At 47.3% G+C, this 26,300-nt stretch overlaps 1 protein-coding gene across 1 annotated transcript; it reads left to right on the top strand.

Moving 5' to 3' along the window:
* The first annotated feature begins 1,917 nt into the window (after window positions 1-1,917).
* On the top strand, window positions 1,918-10,871 carry LOC116940729 (phospholipid phosphatase 4-like). Its single transcript, XM_032950910.2, has 7 exons — window positions 1,918-2,141; window positions 5,391-5,499; window positions 6,070-6,160; window positions 6,366-6,429; window positions 6,547-6,671; window positions 7,070-7,240; window positions 10,236-10,871. The coding sequence occupies exons 1-7, from the start codon at window positions 2,062-2,064 to the stop codon at window positions 10,397-10,399; spliced, it is 804 nt and encodes a 267-aa protein (XP_032806801.2). The 5' UTR covers window positions 1,918-2,061; the 3' UTR covers window positions 10,400-10,871.
* Window positions 10,872-26,300: the final 15,429 nt, after the last annotated feature.

Raw genomic sequence — 26,300 nt, 5'->3', positions numbered from 1 at the left:
CGGTTTCAGCAGCGCGCCGCGAGTTGTGTGCACCGTGCGCTTTGTAAAGCTGAAACCCCTGGTCAGAGTTCAGGTGGGTTCCCATGCTCGATATGATGAAGCCGCGTGGCATCTGAGTGAACTTCCTCACTGCAATGGTTACTGTTTCTCATTGGTTTAATTTCACCTGACTGTTGATGAGACACTGAATGTCCAAACCTGCCCAGAGTTTGCTCATGTTAAAACAATGCTGGTGAAATTATTTCCCCGTGTGACCGATGGGATATAAACAAAACACGTATTTGTTAATGTGGGGGGACAGATATGGGAAGGGGGGGGGGCGTACGTATTGTCTGCTTCTATATATGCGACATTATTGGCAGTATCAAAATTATGAAAAAATAAGAATAGGTTTTATCCTTTCTGGCAACAAAACAGGTGTTACACCACAGATACCTTTTGCAAGGCATCAATTCTGCATTAACCACGCGTACTTGTGGCAAAACATGCTCTGATAATATCCACAGTCTTTGCAACTGATTGGTCTACTCCAGAGGACAGCTTTCTTAATCGCCTTGTCTCACTAGTGTTAGACCAGAGGACGTCCAAAGGGAAACGGCGCAAAGACGAAGCAAGTGTCAGTGCATTTATCGCTCGGGTTGAGCAGTGTATTATCTGCTTATATAATGTCTCTTTCCACAACGACGCGGATAATTATTTCGTGTCGTACTTTCCCGTTGGTTCTCGCGCCGTCGCCAATCGGCGCGGTTCGACTCGAGTGTGATGGCATTGATGAGTCCCTTCCAGAGCAGTCGTGACTTTCTCCCTGAGCTGGACAGGAAAGATGTCGTTTTTGTGGTCCTGTGATTTCTCGAGGCGCCTGTCTCTCCGTCTCAGCCGTTTTGATCACGACTCAGCTGCTGCTTCTATTGCGCCATCAAGTTAAACAAACCCACGCGACCTCCACAACCTCCACACAGTGCCGTCCATTGTAGCCGTAGAGGAGTCGCACGAATCGAGTGTTCGCTTGGCCACGCCTCTGCGGTCTTGGCATCTTAATAAACACAGCCTCCATTAATACAAATAATAGTTTATCTTTACGACCTCGATTTGTCATTAAACAAATAGGCAGATCATTCTTCACATATGTCCCTCCAAATAAAAAATAATTTATTTTACACATCCCATCGGCCACGTCTTGGGTTTTGCTAATGGAAAAATGCATTGGAGCAGTTTCGACAACCCTCGTCTCATCAGCAGTCAGGCTTGCTTGAACCAATGCTGGTAACCTGCTAGATGTTTATTGGCAAGGAGCAAGTTATTTATTGCGCTTGGTGGCCCTGGACAGCCATCCCTGACAAGTGAATCTCAATGCTTTTTCTGGGTTTTTTCCACTAGGTGGGCAATGTTGTTCCGATATGAAATCCCAGCATTGGGGTGTTATTATTGGCCAATTTCACAGTTTTACATGGGGGACCTCCTGATTCGTGGCGCAAGATTATAAATTACAAAACACAAAATGAGAAATAGCGTTCCTCGGAGGCCCCATTCAGTGCGCAGGCAGGTGCAACTGCACCGGGGAGCGAATTCGCACAGAGGGCCCCCATTAAAATCCTGGCCACAGGGCTCTTCTGCTCTACGAAGCACCGGTCCACGTGGCTGCGCTCAGAGGCAACAACTACAGCGGAGAGAAATGAGAGACCCCCAGGTACCCCCTCGGTCCCCCGTCGTGCCCCGGGATAACTCCGCGACTCGGACGCCGGGGCCATTGGGCTGCCTGCCGGGACCCGCGGGAGCTCGACTGGTTGAGGTTGCTCCGGCGTCCCTACGCCAGGGGGCGCACGGGGCCTCGTGGGGGGGGGGGTGGACGCTGCTGGGTCTCCCGCCTCCCGGTGCCGCCTCACCGCTTCGGCCGACCTCGTCGATTCGGAACCACCACCCCACCACCCTCTTGGCTCCGCCCAGAGGCCGCCACGTACGAAGGGGGAGTGGCGCGGGAACCCGCGGGACCCCGCCAGTGTCCGCGACGCCGCGGTCGCAGGGGGCCCACGGCGAGCGAGGGGGCCCACGGCGAGCGAGGGGATGGTGCGGAAGGCGGATCGCGAGACCCTGCAGCTGATCGCCGAGGTGGCCGTGCGAGTTCTGCTGTTTGGCGTCTTCTGGTGAGGACTCGATGAGGTGGTGCTGGTGGAGAGGGTTGCCACGTGTCCGGAGTTTGCTTGCTGTGTACCGAGACGTGGTGGTGGTGGTATTGTGCTGAGCTGTCGGATCGACTTCGCCCAGGGGTCGGCAAAACCTGCGGCTCTTTCAGGACTGCAGTGCGGCTCTTGAAATGAAAAAAAACATCTTATTTTGTTTGCCGGCCCCTGACCATAGAAGTCCAGTACACCATGGTAGTCCAGTTTACCATGGGAGTCCAGTTTACCATGGGAGTCCAGTTTACCATGGTAGTCTGGTTTACCATGATAGTCGGGTTTACCATGGGAGTCCAGTTTACCATAAAAGTTCAGTACACCATGGTAGTCCAGTTTACCATGGTAGTCCGGTTTACAATGTGAGTCTAGTTTACCATGATAGTCCAGTTTACCATGGTAGTCCAGTTTACCATGCAAGTCCAGTTTACAATGTGAGTCCAGTTTACCATGGTAGTCCGGTTTACCATGGGAGTCCAGTTTACCATGGTAGTCCGGTTTACAGTAGGAGTCCAGTTTACCATGGGAGTCCAGTTTACCATGGGAGTCCAGTTTACCATGGGAGTCCAGTTTACTATGGGAGTCCAGTTTACAGTGGGAGTCCAGTTTACCATGTGAGTCCAGTTTACCATGGTAGTCCAGTTTACCATGGGAATCCAGTTTACTATGGGAGTCCAGTTTACAGTGGGAGTCCAGTTTACCATGGGAGTCCAGTTTACTATGGGAGTCCAGTTTACAGTGGGAGTCCAGTTTACCATGGGAGTCCAGTTTACAGTGGGAGTCCAGTTTACCATGGGAGTCCAGTTTACCATGGTAGTACGGTTTACAGTGGGAGTCCAGTTTACCATAGGAGTCCAGTTTACCATGGTAGTCCGGTTTACAGTGGGAGTCCAGTTTACCATGGTAGTCCAGTTTACCATGGTAGTCTGGTTTACCATGGTAGTCTGGTTTACCATGGGAGTCCAGTTTACCATGGCAGTCCAGTTTACCATGGTAGTCCAGTTTACCATGGAAGTCCAGTTTAACATGGTAGTCCAGTTTACCATGGAAGTCCAGTTTACCATGGTAGTCCAGTTTACCATGGTAGTCCGGTTTACAGTGGGAGTCCAGTTTACCATGGTAGTCCAGTTTACCATGGTAGTCTGGTTTACCATGGGAGTCCAGTTTACCATGGGAGTCCAGTTTACCATGGTAGTCCAGTTTACAATGGGAGTCCAGTTTACCATGGGAGTCCAGTTTACCATGGTAGTCCGGTTTACAGTGGGAGTCCAGTTTACCATGGGAGTCCGGTTTACAGTGGGAGTCCAGTTTACCATGGTAGTCTGGTTTACCATGGTAGTCTGGTTTACCATGGGAGTCCAGTTTACCATGGTAGTCCAGTTTACCATGGAAGTCCAGTTTACCATGGTAGTCCAGTTTACCATGGAAGTCCAGTTTACCATGGTAGTACAGTTTACCATGGTAGTCCGGTTTACAGTGGGAGTCCAGTTTACCATGGTAGTCCGGTTTACCATGGTAGTCTGGTTTACCATGGTAGTCTGGTTTACCATGGGAGTCCAGTTTACCATGTGAGTCCAGTTTACAATGGGAGTCCAGTTTACCATGGTAGTCCAGTTTACCATGGAAGTCCAGTTTACCATGGTAGTCCAGTTTACCATGGTAGTCCGGTTTACAGTGGGAGTCCAGTTTACCATGGGAGTCCAGTTTACCATGGTAGTCCAGTTTACCATGGAAGTCCAGTTTACCATGGTAGTACAGTTTACCATGGTAGTCCGGTTTACAGTGGGAGTCCAGTTTACCATGGTAGTCCAGTTTACCATGGTAGTCTGGTTTACCATGTGAGTCCAGTTTACAATGGGAGTCCAGTTTACCATGGGAGTCCAGTTTACCATGGGAGTCCAGTTTACCATGGTAGTCTGGTTTACCATGGGAGTTCAGTACACCATGGGAGTCCAGTTTACCATGGACAAGGGTCGACAACTTACGGCTCTGGAGCCGCATGCGTCACATTAATGACTGTTCGGGACGTTTTTTTATTGTAATGAGCGACTTCCGCGACACGTCGTGTAGAGGGCACTCTTCTTTATTCCACGTACGGGCACAGCACAGGCCAACGTTATCGGCTTCCTCTCCAAGTACACGCTTAGATATGAACGTTCTACAGACTACACACACGGTCGATCACACGGCGGGTTCCACCCGTCCGCTCCCGGTCTCGCCGCTGGCTGACGGCGTGCCGGGGGGGGCGGTGGAACTCCGCAGGAGATCCGCCACGTGGCCGGACGACGGAGAGAGATGACGGCGAGCAGCGACGCAGTCCGGACCCAAGACTCCACACACCGACCACGAGTCCTCCTCCGCCTCCGCTTGTATTGCCGCAGGCGCGGCTAGGCTCCGCCTCCGGCCACGCCCTCTCTTAGAACTTTCTAGCAGGTTCTCGGCCGGCCCAGCCCCTCACCTTTGGCCTAGATACCTCTCCCTCTAGGGATTGGATAATGTTTATAATGGTGCCTGTACCCGTGCTTCCCTTTTCCAACCAGTAGATGTCACTATCTCATTATATTATTAAGGATCACCGTCTCGTATTCACCACACGCATTGCTGTTTGTGATTTTTTTGTTGAATACCGAATTCGAAAAACAATAACTCTTCTTGATTTCGGTTGCCGACCCCTGACTTAGACCACTAGAAACGTGTCCCGGATTTTGGTCTGCAGTGGAAAGCCCCAAAGGTGTGGCGCTGCCCCCTGTGGTAGTGGCGGCGGCAGAGGAATGAGGCAACTTGAAACGACCAAACCTTGTGGTTTTGAAAGCCAACAGCGTCTGCTGCTGTTCGTGTAAGGAAGGCACTGAAGGCTTAACGGGACCCAGAGATCACGCTGGGGATCTGCATCCAGTTGCAGAATACACCGTAGGGGCCCCCACCCGCCCCACATTGCAATTTAATCTGATGCTGAAAAACGGCGAAAGTTGAGGGAAATTGTCACCTTAGGACTTAGGTGAATTCGGCAATGTGATCTCTTCCACACCATGCCACGCTGTGACCACACCTAGGTACAGAACCGCGCCACTCTGCTGCTGCTGCTGCTGCCGACTGGGCGTGTGCTCGGGTCCTGTGTGCGTGGCGTCAAAGTGTACCTAGCCTGGCGCAAAGCACAGTGGGGACGTCGCCATCTCTGAATGACGAATGTTGTTGTCGTCGTTGCGTGCTTGGGGGCAGGTGGAGCGAGAGCCTGCGGCCCTTTGAGAGGAAGATCCAGCCTGAGGAGATGTGGCTGTACCGCAACCCTCCCGTGAAGAGCGACGTATTCCCCACGTCCATCATGTTTGTATGGAGAGCAGCAGCATTACTTCGTTGTGTTATTATTGTTATCGCTGGGCTTGTTTACCCGGGAAAGCCTCGCCGAGTCTCAAGGTCTCTTTCAGGAGAGTTCTGCCAAGTTTTCGCAGGAGGGAGCGATGTTGCTTTTGTCTAATCCCAGTAGAGTAATTTTCATGTAATTTTTCAGCATTGGGATATTTGGGCAATATCAGTTAGTGTGCATGAGTGTGTTTTATTCAACTATGGGAGGAAACCCAAAACCCCACAGGAAACCCGTGCAGAAATGGGGGAGAACAGATAAACCTCACAGAAAAAGGCATCCGAGATGGGCATTGAACCCAGGCCCTTGTTGCTGTGAGGCAAGAGCGTTACCACCCTCATCATAGCATTAACAGACAACCAGTGATGCTAGTTAATGTACTTCCTTGTTTCCAAATATATTTCCCGTGCCCAAATGTACCCAAAAGTAGTTCAATATACATACAAAAAAGGCATTGCATGTCAGCTAAAGCACCATGCTCATGAAAACCTGAACCCATAACCGTTGCTGTTCTGCTGTCATTACCACCGCCCTCAGGCCATCTCATTTTCTGCTCCGCTGGTGGCAATCTTCATATGCTGGTTGCTGCAGCGTCAGAACCGGGCCGACGCCACGCATGCGCTTCTCGGTAGGAACCACACCGGCGGCAAAAGACTTCTTCACTGTGCAACCCCCCCCCCCCCATTCACGGTGACGTGAAGTCACTCTTGAATGGTTGGGGTGCGGTTTTGTTTCTAATGTCGGTGAAAGAGTCGGAGCGTAATTCTTAAAGAGGAAGTGCGAGCGGCACGGATAATCTGCACTGACGAGGGTTGTGGCTTCTGTCCCCCCAGCCTCCTCGCTGGCACTGGCCCTGAACGGCGTTCTGACCAACACTGTGAAGCTGATCGTGGGGAGGTGAGCCGGGCAAGGAAACCTGCGATTATAGCACAACAGGTCTGATCATAACTGTAAAAGCACGAGAACGATGATGTGTCATTTGGAAATAATTACGACCGCTGTGCGTGTTGACAGGCCGAGGCCAGACTTTTTTTTCCGGTGTTTTCCGGACGGCAAGCAGACCAGTGACCTACAATGCTCCGGTGCTCCTGACGACGTCATCGAAGGTCGCAAGAGCTTCCCAAGTGGCCACTCCTCATGTACGAAACTTGCTCTTCCGTGATGGAAGTTGTGTCCCTGTCTTGGGAGGTTGCAAAAGAGCGAGAACAGATCCTGGCAGCTGGCTGTAGGGCCAGCTGGTTCAGAAGACGTCGATGTGCCAGGGAGGGCTTCGCACCAGAAATGACCAATCAAGGTCCCACTTGACTTTGTGTCGAGGTGTGGACATTTACGACTGTCGACCACAAGCTGCACATCTCCACAACACTGCATCGCACAGTAGACATTTGGGAATGACGGCGCACAGCGGGAGTTTGTTTTTGCGCGAGTGTGTGCATACTTCCGGGAGTTTGCGTACGCGTCTGTAAATGTGGCCAATAGTAACTGTTCCAACAGTCCGTCACAGGCCACTATACAGGGGATGTTTTTCTTTGCGTAGTTGCGTTTGCAGGGCTGGGCTTCACGGCGCTCTACATGGCGGGAAAGCTGCACTGCTTCTCGGAGGGCGGACGGGGCAGGGCTTGGCGCCTCTGCCTGGCGCTGCTGCCCCTCCACAGCGCGGCCGTGATCGCCCTGTCCCGCACATGTGACTACAAGCACCACTGGCAGGGTGAGACTGCACTCGTGCTGACACCAACAAGAGTGTTGGGAAAATATGGGAGAGAGATTTTACAGGATTGCTTTGAGGATAAACAGTTATAATTTTGAAAAGTAATAATGATTTAAATGTATTTAAGTAGATACGTGTCATTTGTAAAAATAAAGTGTTTTTTTTTTCAAAAATGTTAAACGGTGGTGTATTTTTAGTTTACCATCTGATTTCAACTGCAGATTGAATTAAGCAGAATCATTCAGTTTGGGCCATTGCAGATCACGAGAAAATTATTTTTTTTATCTATTCATTGTAAATTATTACGCCTTGTCAATGCAACCACATCTCCCAATGCTGTACAGTAACGGTGGGCATACAGTATTGATCTTGGTGGTGAGTCATTGGCACTCTATTTACGTTGGGGATGCGTTCCTGGAAAACACGATGTTAGGCAAAACAACGTAAAATCAAAACCTATTTTACCATTTACTGAATAATATAAATCTAGGATACGTTCCTGGGGCGAATTTTGAAAATATATTTTTTAATTAAAAAATTAAATATAGTTTTTTTTTTTTAAATAATTACGATAAGCCCACAATGTATCTGTCCCGCGCGTGACGTCACTCCACATGAGGCCCACTCCCTTGCGTCACGTCACTTCACACGAGGCCCACCCCCGCGTGACGTCACACCACATGAGGCCCACACCTCATTAATATGCATGAGTGGGTGGATTTTTGCACAAACGCAGAGGAAGGTCCAGCTGAATGAAATAATTTATTATGCAAAGTCGTTTAAAATATGACATTTATTTACAGAAAGTGAAGGTAAAAAATAAATATCTGCAGCACACTGCTACATCCGTACGTGACGTTACTGCAAAAGAGCCCCCCCCCCCGTCATTAATAATCATGAGCGGGTGGATTTTTACACTCCAGCAGAAGAAGGTCGAGCGGAAAGAAATATTTTCACGCAAATTTGCTTGAAATTTGACGTTTCTTTATTGAAAAAGTTAATCAAATTACTAATATAATTACTAATATAATAAGCCAAGAATGTGTGTCCCCTGTGTGTGACGTCACTGCACATGAGGCCCACCCCCCCTGCGTGATGTCACTCCATATGAGGCACACTCCCCTCCCTCATTAATATTCATGAGGGTGGATTTTTACACCAATGCAGAGGAAGGTCGAGCTGAATTAAATAATTTATTACGCAAAGTGGCTTCAAATATGACGACGTTTCTTTACAGAAAGTGACGGCAAAAAATAAATCTACGCAGCACATTGCTACATCCGTGCATGACGTCACTGCAAAAGAGACCCCCCCCCATTCATTAATATTCATGCCCGTGTGGAAATTTACACTGACGCACACATGCCGCACCCCTCATTAATAATCATGAGCGGGTGACGTTACTCCACATGCCGCACCTCTCCCTCCCTCAATAATAATCATGAGCTGAACAATTTTTCTATTGAATATTTCAGATTTACTGCAATATGCACCTGTCCTTGGATGGGCCAAAAAGCTCGTATTAAATACGTACCAAAAAAAAATAACAAAATTTCTCCAAAAAGATATACAGGCAGTCCCCGACTTACGAGCGCTCAACTTACGAACATCCTCACTTATGAAGGAGTTTCCATGAGTGACTGCAGGAATTCATATTCTTTAGGTCTTTTGGTAAAGTCACGTAGATAGGTTAAAAGAAAATAACAAAAAACTACGACGTTTCAATCGCAACACAAGCGGTGGAATTGTTCAACGCAGCGATCCTCCATGAGATGAAATGATACCCAAGCAACCCACTGGGAGTGTGTATGAAAATGAGTGTATGAAAGTGAGTGTGTGTGCGCGTGCACGCCCCCACCCCCCACTCCGTATATGTGTGGGGAGTGAGAGTGCAATAGTTAGCGCGCTGCGCTACGAACCCGACGAACCAATTTCGATTCCCGCTCACGATCAACACCGGTGATGATTATCTGAAAGAGTCCTGAGCCTCCCCTAGGTTGACTCAGCCTTAAATGAGTACCTGGTACTGGCCACCCATTCCCCTCGTGTGCTGTGCTGGCCTTCATAGGTGCTCGTTAACAGCACTTGCCCCAATAGTCTGTTAAGGCTATATGGGGGATCCGTCATCATCGTTGCTGTGTGTGTGCGTGCGCGTGCTCACACGGGCTACCGTGTGTGTGCAATTGTGGGGGTTCAATGCAGCTTCTGATAAGCAAGCCTGCATCAGGACTCGAGGTAAGTGAAAATAAAGCAGATTTATTTATATGTTACTTTATTTAACCTTTTATTTACTATACATTCATTATCACAGTATTACATGCACATGTTCAATATTTCGTATTTATGAGTTTAACAATTCTACCCTTTTTTGTAGACCCATAATACATAACATTGACCGTATGCCTATTTAAATACAGTACACTATTGGGTTCTGACTTACGAACTGTTCTGATTTACAAACAGGTCTTGGGAACGGAATCCGTTCATAAGTCAAGGATTGCCTGTGTACTGTAACTAGTTTCAATATGGGTTAACACAGAGTACTCACCACAGATGGCAGCGGAGATTGCATTTAGAGAGGGTATTCCAGTATCCGGCATTACGTACGGTGCGAAAGTAGTTCAACATACATACATTGCGATGTTGTAAATACTGAGGCTTGAGTGCCCTTTTGGGGGCGCTGTGGCATTGTGTCATCACGTACGCTGCCCAAACTACTGCATTCTTATCTTTACATTTTTAAAAACGACGTTATAGTGAAACAACATAAATAGGAGCAATGCAAATAGAAGACTTCCTGTACTTGCTTGTGTTTACTTGGTTTGATTTGATTGGAATGCCTATCTGATATCTGTGCATGATGCATTTCGGAACTCTTCTGAAAATGATGACCTTTACTTAGGACCTGGTGAAGTAATAAACTTCAACTGTAGACATATGAGGGAGGATATCAGCGTAACCTCTGTGTGTCCGTCGTGTGTCGAATTGCGTATAGATGTGCTGGTGGGTTCGCTGCTCGGGCTGGCGTGTGCTGTGGTCGCCTATCGCCAGCACTACCCGGCACTGGGCCACGCCAAATCACACCACCCGATCGTCTCCATCAGGACCCGGCGCACCAGTGAGCGGGAACCCCCGGCCTCGTATGACCTCGATGTCTGATGGAGCAGGAGCAGCAGAAGAAGTCACTTGGGCTGCACATGATATGGAGGGTTCCATGTCCTTGACCATTTGACAAAGATCAAGAATAAATACACAACTGGAGCATGTGCACCTTCTGGTGGTAGGACATGGCCCCGATGAACCTGAAAACTAGAGGATCTGAAACATTTCAGCACATCTATCACCGTTCCTTTGTGAAACTCAACTGCAGTTGTAGTCCACATTCCACTGTGTGACTCGTGGTGTTTTTTGAGTCTCGGGAAGCCAGATCGGCAGTGTCAAATGCAGCGGTCGGATCGCTGGTGCGCGTCCACGGGGCAAATTGTTGCCACCTGTTCAAGTTTGTGTCCGTTTCTTCAATTTCACAAACACAAAATGCACATTCCGTTGCCTTGGGAGCGAGCGAGGCGTTGTCGGTTACCTCGTGACCAAGTCCAATAAAAATGTCGGGCAAAGCCTGGTGTCCAGATAACCCAGTGTGGTTGTGTGAATTTTCTTTGGTATGGGCAAGGCCACCCAGAGCTGCTGGGAGGCCCAGGGCAGAATGCAGCATGGCGGGTCCCCCTTATTCTACCATCCACAGGTCCGTATTGGGCAGGGTTCCCAGGGAATTGGCACCTCTCTTCAGGTGGCAACAGTTGACTTGTACTGACATCTGGTGTTATGTTGAACTATTCCAGTTAATTGCACAGTTTTGATAGACCTAGGCTGAGAGATATATCTGAGTTTGGTCTACGGTTTGGTTTACAGTGGAAAAGGTGCCAATCCTAGTTATGGGCATCTATTATTATGCGAGGCTTGGGGCAATTTACCCCTTTTGCTGCCACCGCTGCTCTGGATGCCACCAAGCTACAAGCACGGTGCCCAAACCAAAGATGATAACATGATGCGTGTCAAAATAGTGTGACCTCTTGCGACAGCATTCGCATGAACTGCTCTTACTGCCATACCAGTGTCTCGAGTGATTTGTTTGATCCACGTATCACGGGGGCGACCATGGGGGTGTAGTGCAGTTTTCATATCTACGCATATCCTGACAAAGGACTTGTCCACTTTAATAAGCCATGTCACGTATATTGTCGAACATCAAATGATTTGTGCTCCTCCAAACAGGAGTCATTGGTGACATTGGTGATTGGCAGCTTATATTGCTCGGTCTGAAATAAACCAAAGCTATGTTTTGCAGTTCATTTATTTGAGATAAAAAATGGTTTTGCACCTATCAGAAAAAATTGCTGTGGTTTTATTATCTCTGAAAGCCTAAATTTTCCAGATGTAAGTCTCACTGCAGCCATTTAAACATGAAAGCCAAATAGTTAATTGTTGCTCACAATGTACTACTTCCAATGGAAATGCTGGATTTGCCTGAATGTTACCTGGACGCTGCTGCAAAACCCTTAATAGTTATTTGAGGTACTCATGAGAATCTGTTGCGATGATCATGGCTTGTTCAGTGATGGTTTGTGCAGATAACGCAAAGTTGCAATGAGTCTCGCTCTATGCGTTTTTTACACACGAGGACGGTGTAGGCTTGGACTACTTTCGGCCACCTTTGTCTACCCATTGCTGATGTTTAGACACTGCACCAGATGCTTATTTAAGACATACAAACAAAAGAGACAGATCCAGACATATAAAGACAGAGAGATGGGCAAGTAAGAACTTTAGAGGTAGTGTGTCTCTTAAACTACAAAGGGTGAGTTTAAAATGTATTGTTTAACCAGGTGGGAAGTCAAGTGACCAGGATGAATCTCATTTGCAAGATTGGTAATACAAGGAAATCAAATATGAATGAGATATTTATCAACTTTAAATTAGAAATTCCCTGTTACAGTCGGCTTGGGTAGATTCTTTTTAGAGTGATCAAAGCGCAATTATAATTAAGTTATTGAAACGTTGAACAGAGATAAGTTGACTTGTACTAATCTTTAAGAAAGGGGTACGCGTCAAATGCGGGTTTTTTTATTCAACGGTTGGACTTAATACTCGTTGGTTCTTTCGGTAAAGTCACGTAGGTAGAATAATAATAGATCACGACATTTCGATTGCAACACAAGCAATCGTCATCAGGTGGGACAACCACAGCAAGAAACAACAGCTGAAGTAGGCGAGAGACCTGCCGTGGCACGAGGTTATATAGTAGGCCTCGGCAGTAGGGGGGGAGAGAGAAAGGGGGGGGGGGGCAGAAAGTTGACCCCGCAGCAGCACCCGGGTCACTGGAGTAAAGTCACGAAAACTTCAAATCAAGATTGGTTTTACTTAACTTGAAAGCTGTTTTCGTGGTCAAATCTTGTCATCTACATTTCGTTCACTTCCCGTTGTCCAATCAATCCCTAATTTTTCACACGTACTCAGATCCTGTGACTGCATGCCTGTATCAAAATCGGCATCACGTAATTAATTGGCTCTTTGAAAGCAATTATTTTTTTTCTATGGAGGACTTATTATTTATATATTTGTCGTGGTAAAAACGCCGCAGTCCCTAAACTCTGGAATCGGCTTGCCCAAGAAGCAGGCGCCACGTGTCTCAGACACGCACCCTCCACACAGACAAAAGTTGTACATTGAACATTAATTTATAAATTAACCTATTAATTCAAGTAAGCGTAGATGTAGGACCAGGCGCCGCATCATTGACATACTTCTAGACGGCGAGTTAAACGAAGTTGTGAAAAAAAGTTTCATTGTATGTCGTGGTCAAATCTTGTAATCAAAATGTCGTCCAGTTACCGTTGTCAAATCGATCCCAAATTTTGCACACATACTGACATCCAGACACAATGCAATGCCTGAATCAAAATCGCCGTAAATTAATAAAATACTTGCCTCGTTTAAATCAATATTTGGTATGGAAGCCTTATTCCACGAGTGCTTTGCAAACAGGTTTTGTTAAAAAATATATATATACCAACGTAGGAGTCGACACTTCGAAACTTATAGTAAATAGTGTGCTGTTTTTGAGTTGTACGCCTTTTGGCGTCATCTGGTCCAACACCAGTGGAGACTAGGCTCTAAGAAAAGCCGTCTCGGGTGTGGACCAATCAAATTCAAGGACAGTGCATATTATATTCTTGGTTCTTTCGGTAAAGTCACGTTGAAGGTACAGGAACTTTGATGAATAAGGAAACTACATCAAAACTGACAAGCCGGTCGTCTGGGGACAGGGAAATACCCTTGATTGTCGATACCAGGTGAGTAGAATTTTGTACCGCAGAGGTGTTTTTTCCAGTGAAAGGCCGCAGGATTTCAGACAGAAAACGAGCCAGTTTGTAGGTGAGGGAGTTGATAGTAGAGACGATGGGACGAAGGGGTGTATCTACTTTATGTATTTTTGGCAAGCCGTATAATATTGGTGGCCTGGCAGTAGAAGGTTTCAACGAAACTGTTTAGTTTGATCAATTAATGTGGTTGAATCAGAAATTATTTTGTTGGTTTGTGTGACGAGGCTGTTGGTGGGATCTCTTTATTTTTGTATAGCTGCCATCATCGAGTAATTCTTAAATTTTGTTGTTATATTCTATTTTATCCATGATGACAGTAGCATTGCCCTTGTCGGCTGAGAGGATTACAATGTCATCCCTCTTTTTTATTTATATAATTCAAAACGCTCATCTTTGCTGAGGTTGCTAGCTGGCATCTTAGCGTTTTTGAGGGTTGCAGCGATTTCAGATCTTGCTACGTCTGCACAGATGTGACCCAGGCCCTTGAGAGCAACGTCTACTTGGGCAATTATATCATTAACTGGTATGTGTTTAGGTGTGACTGCAAAGTTTAGACCTTTAGCTAAAACGGATTTCAGACCATCGGAAATAGAACTGTTACTGCGATTAATTACGATTTTGTTAACGTCTAGCTTTTTGGTGTGTGGGTCCGGTCTTTTGTTGGAGAGGAGGTTAAATTTGGAAATCAGGTTGTCCTTACATTTGGTCGACATAGTAGCAGCTGAAGAGGCAGTCATATTGTCTACATGTTCCCAATCCGATGTGGACATTGTTGCCGTCAATGATAAGTGTGATTTGTAGAGTGTCTTGTCGAACTGATCTAGTTCGGTGCGTATAAGTCTTATTTTCTCTTAGATAAGAGCTAAGCTAGTTTTGAAAATAATTCGTTTCACATTAGAAGAAGTTACAGCAGCAGAGGTCAGTGTAAATGCGATTGGTATTACCCCAGTCACGGCATATCTTCAGAAAGGTGAGAGACTCGATCAGTTGAGCCTTCTTATCCCGGAGTTTGTTGAAGGATCTTAAAGTTATGTGGAAACCCTCCCCGTAGAGGCGGTTAAATTTTGATTTAAAGCTTTTGTGACTGCAGTGATTCATATTCTTGGTTCTTTCGGTAAAGTCACGTTGAAGGGAAACAATAAAATAATAAAAATATATAAAACAATAAAATTCCCACGACGTTTCGACTGTAACACAAACAGCCATCATCAGATGTGAAAACCAACGGCAAGAAACATTTGAAAGAAGTGGCGGTTTGTATTTATTTATTTATTTTTAAGCGTTAGCGCCACGGACAGCGATTTGACAGTTTGTTCAGAAGGAGGAGTCCATCCATGCTTGGAAAAGAGGAGGGAGGAGACGAAAAATTAATGTATGCTGTCTGAAAGCCACCGTAAGCGTGAACAATCAATTAAGACCCAAAATGGTTTATCAAATCCTTCCAGTGATTGCTAAGCCAGAATCCATCTTCTCGGTTTAAATTGTCTCTGTGTTTGTATATGTGGATAACCTCATGAACGAATCTCTCATGGTAGCCCGATGGCTTGCAAAGAACCTCTGTCTTGGAGAAGTCACTGTCATGTGAGCCTACTGAACTCAAGCACGTACACCAAGCTCTTAAGGCTAATGGTTACTCCGACTATACAATCCGCAAAGCTATCACTCAAACCATGAAGAAGGACCCTCTTGAGGAGCCTTTCAAAACCATCACTTTACCCTACATTGCGAGGATCACAAAAAAGATCTCCAAAATATTGAATAAACACAAGATCCAGGTCCGTTTCAACACATTACATAAAATCCGTGATCTGGTTCCGTCTGTAAAAGATGTGATTCCGGACATACAGTACCCTGGTGTCTACAAACTAAGTTTCCTCTGTGGTAGTAGTTACATTGGAGAAACCAAACGACATGTCTCGGACCGCATTTGTGAACACAAAGCAGACCTTAAACACGGTAGGACCAACACCTCGGCCGTGGCAGATCACTGTTATATTTCAGTAGGCTCACATGACATTGACTTCTCCAAGACAGAGGTTATTTGCAAGCCATCGGGCTACCATGAGAGATTCGTTCATGAGGCTATCCACATACACAAACACAGAGACAATTTCAACCGAGAAGATGGATTCTGGCTTAGCAATCATTGAAAGGATTTGATAAACCATTTTGGGTCTTAATTGATTGTTCACGCTTACGGTGGCTTTCAGACAGCATACATTGATTTTTCGTCTCCCCCCTCCTCTTTTCCGAGCATGGATGGACTTGTCCTTCTGAACAAACTGTCAAATCGCTGTCCGCGGTGCTAACGTTTAAAAATAAACAAATAGATACAAAATCGCCACTTCTTTCAAATGTTTTTTGCCGTTGGTTTTCACACCTGATGATGACTGTTTGTGTTACAGTCGAAACGTCATGAGAATTTTATTGTTTTATATATATTTTATTATTTTATTGTTTCCCTTCAACGTGACTTTACCGAAAGAACCAAGAATATGAATCACGGCAGTCACGAAAGCTTTAAATCAAAATTTGACAGTGCATATTATTATCAGAGTTGTCTCTTTTGTTTGCATTTTGACTGCTTGTGTTGTGGTTATTGCAAACATGATGCCTTGAATAAAGGTGTCAGTTTTTTGTGCCAGTTAAAAGGGTAAAATCTATTACTATATCTTGTTACTGGCAAAGGAGGTCTCATAATGTAAACTTCGAAACTTGCCTGGGACATTTTATTTTTGTACTATTTTTTTCCTTCTTTAAGATTAACAGTCACATCAAATACTTTGGTGTGTTTACAAAAGTCGTTTATTATGGGACAATGCATGTGTAGAGGTGTTAACTACGCACTGTTCGGTAACCTGCATTGCCACTAGGTATCAAAGGGGCAGTGCAGCGTTACCTCTGGGTACATAACGGTTGGGGTCAGACGAGGTGAAGTGGATCGTAGCCACGGTTTGGTAAGAACCAATCAGACAGTTCCATGTGGGAATGTGGGATTGGTTAGACCTGGCCACAAACGAGTATAAGAAGGGTGACCATGCAGAGCACGGGGAGTTCTCTCCCTACACGAAGACTGAAGCCCTGGCTGAAGACAGCTAGGACCCTGGACCCAGCCTTCCAGCCCTTCTGAGGGCTAAGGCTCGGCGTATCCAGTGGTCAAGACCCACCGGGCCAGCGGTGGGTCAGATAGCCTCCCCTAGGTCCCAGCCGGAGGACTCTAGAATAGCGGTAGATGTGTAAGTCCCGCCAAGATAGGAGGCTGTACCTCCTTAGGCTAGGATAGCGGTAGACGTGTAAGTCCCGCCAAGATAGGAGGCTGTACCTCCTTAGGCTAAGATAGCAGTAGACGTGTAAGTCCCGCCAAGATAGGAGGCTGTACCTCCTTAGGTATCACGGAGACCTGTGTGTAGGTTACGCTGAGTCCGGAGGCTGTACCTCCTTAGGTATCGGGTGAGGGGGCCGTATACCCCTCCGTGTGTTAAGGACTGTGTAAGAGAAGAATTACAATAAACAGAGTGTGCCTCATAAGAAGTTTATTTGTCGGCGCGTTGTCAGCCGCCCAGCCACCGGTTCAGCAGCCGATCGCTCCTCCTGCAATGGGGGATGGACTCCGGGCAGCACACAGCTGTCTCGCACAACTTCTACATGCCGCAGCCTCCATTCTCGACGAGATCAACTCGGAGGTCGCGGGCAGATTGAATCAGCCGCCGGCGGATGTTCCCGCCATCGGCCAAGACGGGCATTTTGATTTTCCTGCCGGAGAACCACGTGATCCCGCCGTAAGTGGAAGCCAAGGGCATTCTGGGAATGCTGGGGGCCAATCACATCACGCAGTGTCATCAGCGCGCGATGCTGTAAACTCTTGCTCCTCAGCTGACGCCGCATCATCACTGTACTGACAGAATACAGTAGACGCTATCGGCCAGGCGATCACCGATCTCCGGCTCGAGACCGTGCAGGCTGAGGAGAAAACGACGTCCGCCTTCCAACAGCACCTGCCCATCTTTCGCGAATTCGCATCTACAGGGGGCGACTGGGCGGCGTTCCAGCATCGCTTCCTGAGCCACCAAGAAATGGTGGGCTGGTTGGACGCACAGGCGCTTCGAGCACTACCGGCCACCCTGGACGACAACGCTCTCGTCTCGCTCCTCACCATCCCCAGGCAACAAAGGGCGACTCTACAATCAGCCCTCCGACGGATGTCCGACGTCTACGGGCCTCCGTCCGACGTTCGCAGCCGGTTTTATGATAGGCGACGCCACCCTAAAGAGTCTCCGCTGGCGTTCCGGACCACTCTACTCGCGATGGCAAGAGCGGGTTACCCCCTCATGGATGACGAAACCATCGATGCCATCGTCCTCCAGAAGATGCTGGAACTGGCGTGCAAGCTGCGCATCGTCATTCAAGCGGTGGACGAGGAGAGTATGTGCTCGCTACGAGCCGCTCGGTGCATCCACGAGCATTTACTGCTCCACACGGATTCGACCATTGCCGCCTCCGCTTCGACATCGGAGCCTGCCAGCAGGGACGACAAATTCTCCCCCGACCGGGCCTTCATGGCGACCAGGTCAACGGGCCGGCGATCGTCCAACCACGCTGGTCGCCGCAACGACCAGCAGCGGGGACGGCCTCCTCCACGCAGCGACGTGACGTGTTTCAACTGTGGCCGACGAGGTCACATCTCCTCTGAGTGCCGTGCGCCTCGACGACGCTCCCCCGGATCCCGAGGCCAGGACTACAGGACGCCCACGGCATCGCGGCACAATCAGGCAAGTCGCGACGCCTCTCACGCTCGGCCCTCATTCACACCATACACACCGCAACGTACCATAACAAATGCTCGTGATTTGGCGTGTGATGCGGGATGTTCCGGCGATTCTTCGCGGCCACTTGGACCTGGGCAGTGGTCTGAGTTGGCCCATAGGGTAGTTGCGGCGACAGCAGGGTCATCCATGGTTGTCAGATCGTTTGAGGGTGTGGAATTCCGAGTGTTGACTGATACTGGTGCGTCGGCTACGATCATTTCGGAATTGATTTATAATATACTGCCCGTACAATGCCACCCCTTGGAACGTGTTTCTATGCCGTGTTTCGCCGCTAATGGAAGTTCTCTGGGCATTATTGGGAAAATTCGTGCGCAACTTTCGATTGGTGACATTAAATTGGCGGGGCCTATTTTGGTCTCTTCTTCCCTCGCCGTGACGTGTTTGTTAGGCACTGACTTTCTCGCAAAAATGCCTATTAAGATCCTTGTAGATCAAGGCTGCATCGAACTCCCGTCGGGTCGACGGATTACGTTCTTGCCAAGGCCCTCACATCTGCGCAGGCAAATGCTTCTGTGCAGGCGTTCGTCGCCCAGCACAGTCCATATTCCGCCAGGAACACAAATGCTCGTGCCCTTGTGACTAAAGAAACCGCTAGCCCCGGACGCTTCGGTACATGGCGTTTTGCTGTAACCTTCAAACACAGCTGCTAAGGGGTTAGATTTAGTGGCTGCACAGACCCTCGTAGCAGCTGACAGGGAGCCGTTCTTGCAGGTTTTGAATGTCGGATTGTCCACAACCGTCATTCTGCAAGGAACTGTGCTCGCTCACGCGACCCCGGTGCCCCTGGGGACCGGAGTCGTGGGACACGTGCTTGACATGCCACAGGTTCCACCTCCTTCCGAATCAGATGAGGAATGGTTGGACGCGCTCTGCGCAGACACAGGTGTTCTGTCTGGTTCGCAGCGAATTAAATTGCGCGCTCTTCTGCAAGAATTTTCTGATGTATTCAGTAAATCTAAATTTGATATTGGCTGCACCAAGCTGCTGCATCACCACATTGATACTGGTGACACTGCCCCTATTAGGCAAAACCCATTTCGGCTTAGCCCGGCGGAGAAGCAGCATGTTAAATCGGCTGTGGAGGACATGCTGGAGGCCGATATCATTTCTCCTTCCACTAGTCCCTGGGGTGATCCAATAGTGCTGGTCAAAAAGCATGATGGCAGTCTTTTTGCGTTGATTTTCGGCGCCTAAATAAAATCTCGGTAGCTGACGCCTACCCTCTCCCTCGTATGGACGAGTCATTGGATGCCCTGGCAGGGGCACACTATTTCTCCACTTTGGACCTTCTGTCGGGGTTTTGGCAACTCCCCCTCGACGAAGCATCAAAACCTAAGACTGCTTTTCGGACACCACAGGGCCTTTTTGAGTTTAATAGATTGCCCATGGGTCTCCACTCGGCCCCAGCGACGTTCCAGAGGCTCATGGAGCTGGTCCTCGCTGGGCTCCAGTCAGACTCATGTCTCATTTATCTTGACGACGTGATCGTCTTTAGCCGCACGTTCGGCGAACACATTGAGCGATTGCGTGCTGTCTTTTTGAAAATGCAGGCCGCTAACTTAAAATTCAAGCTGCAGAAGTGTCACCTTCTGCGTGAGTCTGTGCGCTATTTGGGCCACATAGTCAGCCGCTCGGGAATTTCTACCGACCCTGAAAAAAACAAATGCGTTTGCCAATGGCCAACCCCTACATCTGCGGGCAATGTTCGCAGTTTTATTGGTTTTGTGTCGTATTACTGCCGTTTTGTTGCTGGCTTCGCGACGATTGCCAAACCGCTTCATGCCCTTATGTCAAAAGGGGTGATGTTTCATTGGGGGGACGCGGAACAGGCCGCATTCGACTCCTTGCGGAACGCATTTGTGATGGCACCGTCCCTTGCATACCTCGATTTTTCCGTACCATTCGTGTTGGACACCGACGCTAGCAATACGGGGATTGGGGGTGTTCTGTCCCAAAAGGTTGATGGCATTGAAAGGGTCGTTGCCTATGGTAGCAGAGTTTTGTCTCCTGCTGAACAAAGATACTATGTTACCCGACGTGAGCTGCTGGCCATCGTCTTTTTTATTCAGCAATACAGGCCGTACCTGTATGGTCAGCATTTTACCATGCGATTTGATCATTCGGCATTACAGTACGCTCTGCGGGTTGACCAACCGTCCAGCCAGCTTTCTCGGTGGCTCGAAGTTCTTCAGGACTATGATATTAATGTTACTTATCGTAAGGGTGCACAACACACAAATGCCGATGCGTTGTCTCGCCTCCCGCCGGCTCAAAAATGTGCATGTTTTTTGGGCTCTGGCCGTTGTAAGCCGCCACTGCCTGCGCAGGCCGCGCCTCTCGTAACGGTGTCTGCCGCGCTTCCCGTCGCCTCAGCGCCGATGTCGGATCACGCAGAGCCACCGGCCAGTGACGACTTGCTGGGGCTGACTTTGGCCGAATGAGGTCGGTACCAGAGCGACGACAGGTCGTTGTTGCGGTTGCGTCGTCACGCAAATAATGCGGCTCCGCGTCAGGGGAAATTCAATTCATTTGTTATGAAGTGCGGCTTGCTGATGCATTGGGATGCTGACTCGTGTTGACATAAAATCGTCGTGCCCTCCGCCTTGCGATGTAATGCCGTATGGGCAGCGCATGAGCGTTTATTACACCTGGGTGTTCATAAGACCATTGGGTTGTTGCGGTTGCAATTTTTTTGGCCGGGCATGCTGCGCAATGTAACCGACATTCTACTGGGGTGCACCCATTGTGCGCAACGTAAACCGCCGGCTAGAACGGCATGTCCACCCCTGCAACCCATTTCGGTATCTCGTATAAACGAGTTGGTGGCTCTCGATATTTTGGGCCCTTTTCCTACTACGTCACGGGGTAATAAGTACCTTCTGGTTGGGGTAGAGTATTTTACGCAGTGGCCTATGGCCTGGGCCCTCCCCAACCAGTCGGCAGCGGCTGTTGTGGACGCCTTTGTTCAGGGCTACGTCCTGGACAAGGGCGCACCAGAACGGTTGCTGACCGATCAGGGAAGAAATTTTTCAAGAGTCCTGCTGAATGATGTGTGCTGCCTGTTTGGCACAAAGAAAGTGTGCACTTCGCCCTACCATCCCCAATCCGATGGTATGGTGCATAGAACTCTCACCGCTATGTTATGCCATCACGTCGATGAATCCCACCTCGATTGGGACTTGCAGGTTCCGGGGGTCATCGCCGCATACTGCATGGCACCTCACGCGGCGACGGGATTTTCCCCGTTCGACAAGCCAGATGTTGCCCCGTTGGTGCCTAACCCCCAGCGCAGGCGTGTCATTGCTCCTGCAGATGACACGGGAGTGACAGCTCCGTGCAGGCCACGGTCGGCCTCGATGGACCATGGAGCGTTAGGTGTCCCCGTGGAGATGCCTCCAGACCCACCTGACACTCTTGTTCATCCTCCTGCTCCTCTTGTGCCGCCGACGAAGCCTACCATCCGCTACGATGGCCCCGCGAAACACATGCCGTTTTTTTATGATGTTCTCTTGCTTGCTGACACATTCCCGGTTTCTAATTGGTTTTGCTACACTCGCCGCCTGCTCTATCGCGTTGTGTGTATGTTCGGTCTCATGACCAATTGCCTTGTACATACGTTGTTTTGTTAGGGGGGTATTTATATGGGTTTTTTTTCTTTTTCTCCTGTTCTTGTTCTTGTTGTTCGTAAGGCACACTCACATTTCTTCCATCGTTGATAATTTAGGAGTTTCACATTGTTGCAGCTGGGACGGCTGGAACTTCCGAAGGAGGGGGTGATGTAGAGGTGTTAACTACGCACTGTTCGGTAACCTGCATTGCCACTAGGTATCAAAGGGGCAATGCAGCATTACCTCTGGGTACATAACGGTTGGGGTCAGACGAGGTGAAGTGGATCGTAGCCACGGTTTGGTAAGAACCAATCAGACAGTTCCACGTGGGAATGTGGGATTGGTTACACCTGGCCACAAACGAGTATAATAAGGGTGACCGCGCAGAGCACGGGAAGTTCTCTCCCTACACGAAGACCGAAGCCCGGGCTAAAGACAGCTAGGACCCTGGACCAGCCTTCCAGCCCTTCTGAGGGCTAAGGCTCGGCGTATCCAGTGGTCAAGACCCACTGGGCCAGCGGTGGGTCAGATAGCCTCCCCTAGGTCCCAGCCGGAGGACTCTAGAATAGCGGTAGATGTGTAAGTCCCGCCAAGATAGGAGGCTGTACCTCCTTAGGCTAGGATAGTGGTAGACGTGTAAGTCCCGCCAAGATAGGAGGCTGTACCTCCTTAGGTATCAAGGAGACCTGTGTGTAGGTTACGCTGAGTCCGGAGGCTGTACCTCCTTAGGTATCGGGTGAGGGGACCGTATACCCCTCCGTGTGTTAAGGACTGTGTAAGATAATTACAATAAACAGAGTGTGCCTCAAAATAAGTTTATTCGTCTTTACAAACATTACACATGGATAGGGTCAGTGATGTCATTTTTGCACTAACCCCATTGAAAGTAAACTTTTAACATTACTATTGATGTTTTATTCATTTACATTAAAAAATGTGTGCATCCAATGGGACAATGCATAGATAGGTTCACTGACGTAATTTTTGCCCTAACTCCATTGCAAGTAACATTTTAATATTGGAATTCATGTTTTAACCATTTACATTTTAAAATTAAGCTGTTTGTGGTGGACAAATCGCTTGAGTGTTGGCCTTTCGATTTAAAGCTCAAAAAGTAAAATCTTGGGTATGAAATTTGTATTTTTTTTTCAATTAACATTTTTGGTACTTTATATAGAACTTTAAACTCTAGAATATTTAAGAGTGAGTTGTCTGTGCTTGATAAGTTGGCTGAGGTTTGGAAATGTGACTTTTATATTAAAATTTTCAACTCTCAGCTCATGAGTTCAAGCCCCGACTTATCACAAATTGCCAGCCACTCTTTGACCCGAAGTCATTTGTCCTATACTCGTGCCAACAAAAATGCAAACCAACAAATCAAACAAAAAACAAGGACATACAGTAATGACAAATGCTAAACAAACAACGGATCATGGGTAGAGAAAGCGAAAAGAAACTACAATGCAACGAAAGCGTCGGTTAGAAAAGGCTTGGCAAAAGTACCAAGAAAAGCGTGCTAATGAAGAGGCAAAGCGCACCAGAATTGACAAACGACGTGACTGTTTTCATGATGAAACACCAGAAGCTCGTGATGGTCGATTGCAATCTGTGCGTGAACACATGTGACAATTCAGAGTTGCAGAAAGACTTGAAGCACGTGATGTCATATTAAAACTAAATCGTCATTATCAATCGCAACGTCTTCAAGCACTCAATGCTGACATGACAACATTTGACAATGCAATGAACACATTCTGTCATAAAATCTGTGAAGTTTGCACCAAACGCTCCTATCCAAATAAGATTTACAGAGTACGACGTAATGAAAATGCATTGCACTATCTACCAACCGAATTTTCATCAAAGCAAACATTCTAAATGTGTTCACGTTGCAAGACACACATCAACAGTGACAAAAGAGCTGCACCACCAAAAGCTCACTGGAATTATCTGGATTCTCGTGAAATCCCAGATGTGATTCCAGTATGAACACAGCCAGAACAACGTCTATTATCAAGAATTCTACCATTTGTCAAGATCATCGGGAACCAGTTTACAATGCACTCAACTGGCTAATTCAAAACAATCCACTTTATCGGGATGTAACAATCAATTAAGAAGCAAACATCGCTGATGTAATCGCTGTTGTACATTCAGTTGCTATTCCTGCGCAACAACCAGTGGAACAAAATCAGCCGCAATAACCTGCTAATGCTTACATGGCAATCAATGAAAGATCTAGAATTGTTCGCGCTGCATGGCAACAGGCAAATTAAGCTGTGTTTACATGGGCCAATGCAGGTGTTCAATGTTGTGCAATGGTGTTGGCAAATATTGTAAGAGCTGCTATACTACCACCAAGCATATGGACCACAAACACATTGAACGTGAACTTGATTGCGGGTCATCAGATGTATGAAACCATTCGATTGGCCAAACTTGACAATCTAGGATATACAATGACAGCAAGTGGAGCTCTGCAAGTCAAACATTTCGACGTCATAAGAAACGACTTCATTATGTTCAACAACTCATTCTCAATAGCCTATGATGAGCAAATACTACTCGTTGGAGGTCTACAAGACTCAGTCAATGAATGTGATTCACAAGGAATCACTTTGGGCGAGGCATTTATTGATTTGTTCACAAATCATCAGGCTGGCATACTAATAACAGGATCCAAATCACTAGGAATTATACATTACGATGACAAATACTACTTCACTGATTCACATTCATGTGGTCAGAAGGGTGCACCGGCAGACAATAGCAGAGCATGCATAATTGAGTTGCACACAATTTAAGAACTTTAACGAATCTGCAGACGATCAACAGGATCAAGAAATGTTCAATTCACCATCAATTTCATATATGTCAATGAAAAATATTACATTGCCGATCCAGGGATGCAAGAAGAAGATGCATCAGCACATCTGCGAGAGGCAATGTAAGAAAATATGGCAGCACAAGTTGAATCGATGCCTGTACAAACATCAGTCATGGCCTTGATAGATTGTCATCAGCGAAATGTGGAAGATGAATACGAAATCTCTGATAATACTCACGAAATAAGGCGCAAAACAACCAACAACATTCTGAACGATGCACATAAATTAAAATCTGAAGAGTTTGCATGGTTCTACATCTTCCCAATAGGAATCAATGGACTCAAAGAAGTAAGACCTGTCAGAATCACTCCATCGTACTAATTTAAATTCAGAATTCTGCGTAGTGATACACGATTTCAACGAAACTACTACCTTATCTACACATGATCAATGTTCAAGTATTATTACATCCAATCTAACATCTCACCTTGTGGAAAGAAGGTTCAAGGACAAGATGCTCGAATAGAAGATCTTCACCTCCACCTTAACAACCTTCGAGGATCAGCTGCATATTGGCAAACAGTGCTGAATAAATTGATCGGACAAATACATTCAATAGGACCACCAACATACTTCACGACATTCAGTTGTAATAATTTGAATTGCCTTGATATGCGCAAATCACTCTTAATAGCTGATTAAAGATTTCACAGTTGTGTGGAAGCCCTCCCCAGAGAGTAGGTTCTCCAATCAGCACCACCTAGCCATTGAGCTTGAACACGTGTGTCAGGCTCTCAGGATGAATAGATATTCTGACCGCACAATCCGCAAAGCTGCATCCACAACCATGGGTAGAGAACCATCTGAGGACCCAATCAAAACCATCACCTTACCATACATAGCAGGGGTTACCAAAAGGATTGCCAAAATCTTGAACAAACACAAGATCCAAGTTTGGTTCAATACAGTACACAAAATCCGTGATTTTATCCCATCGGTGAAGGATGCGATTCCGGACATGCAATGTCCTGGTGTCTATAAGCTGAGTTGTGTCTGCGGCAGCAGCTACATTGGTGAAAAGAAGCGACATGTCTCAGACCGGGTTCGCGAACACAAAGCAGATTTGAAATACGGCAGAACCAACACCTCGGCGGTGCCGGATCATTGTTTCAACACTGTGGGCACACATGACATTGTTTTCTCCAAGACCAAGGTGCTCTGCAAACGCTTGGGCCACCATCAGCGATTAGTTCATGAAGCCATCCAGATATACTAACACAGACAAAACTTTAATCGAGCAGATGGATTCAGATTGAGCAATCATTGGAAGGATGTGATAAACCGCGCCAAGTTTTAACTGCTATGATTTTCACTCACCCACTCAGTTGTCTTGTTACCCGATTACTAATTGGAGCTCC

Source organism: Petromyzon marinus, chromosome 9 (assembly GCF_048934315.1).
Source record: "Petromyzon marinus isolate PM22_M1 ecotype Great Lakes invasive population chromosome 9, UKy_Petmar_22M1.pri1.0, whole genome shotgun sequence".
In the NCBI taxonomy this organism is placed as follows: domain Eukaryota; kingdom Metazoa; phylum Chordata; class Hyperoartia; order Petromyzontiformes; family Petromyzontidae; genus Petromyzon; species Petromyzon marinus.
Note: the sequence above shows the minus strand (reverse complement) of the source record. Positions and strands in the feature narration are given on the sequence as shown.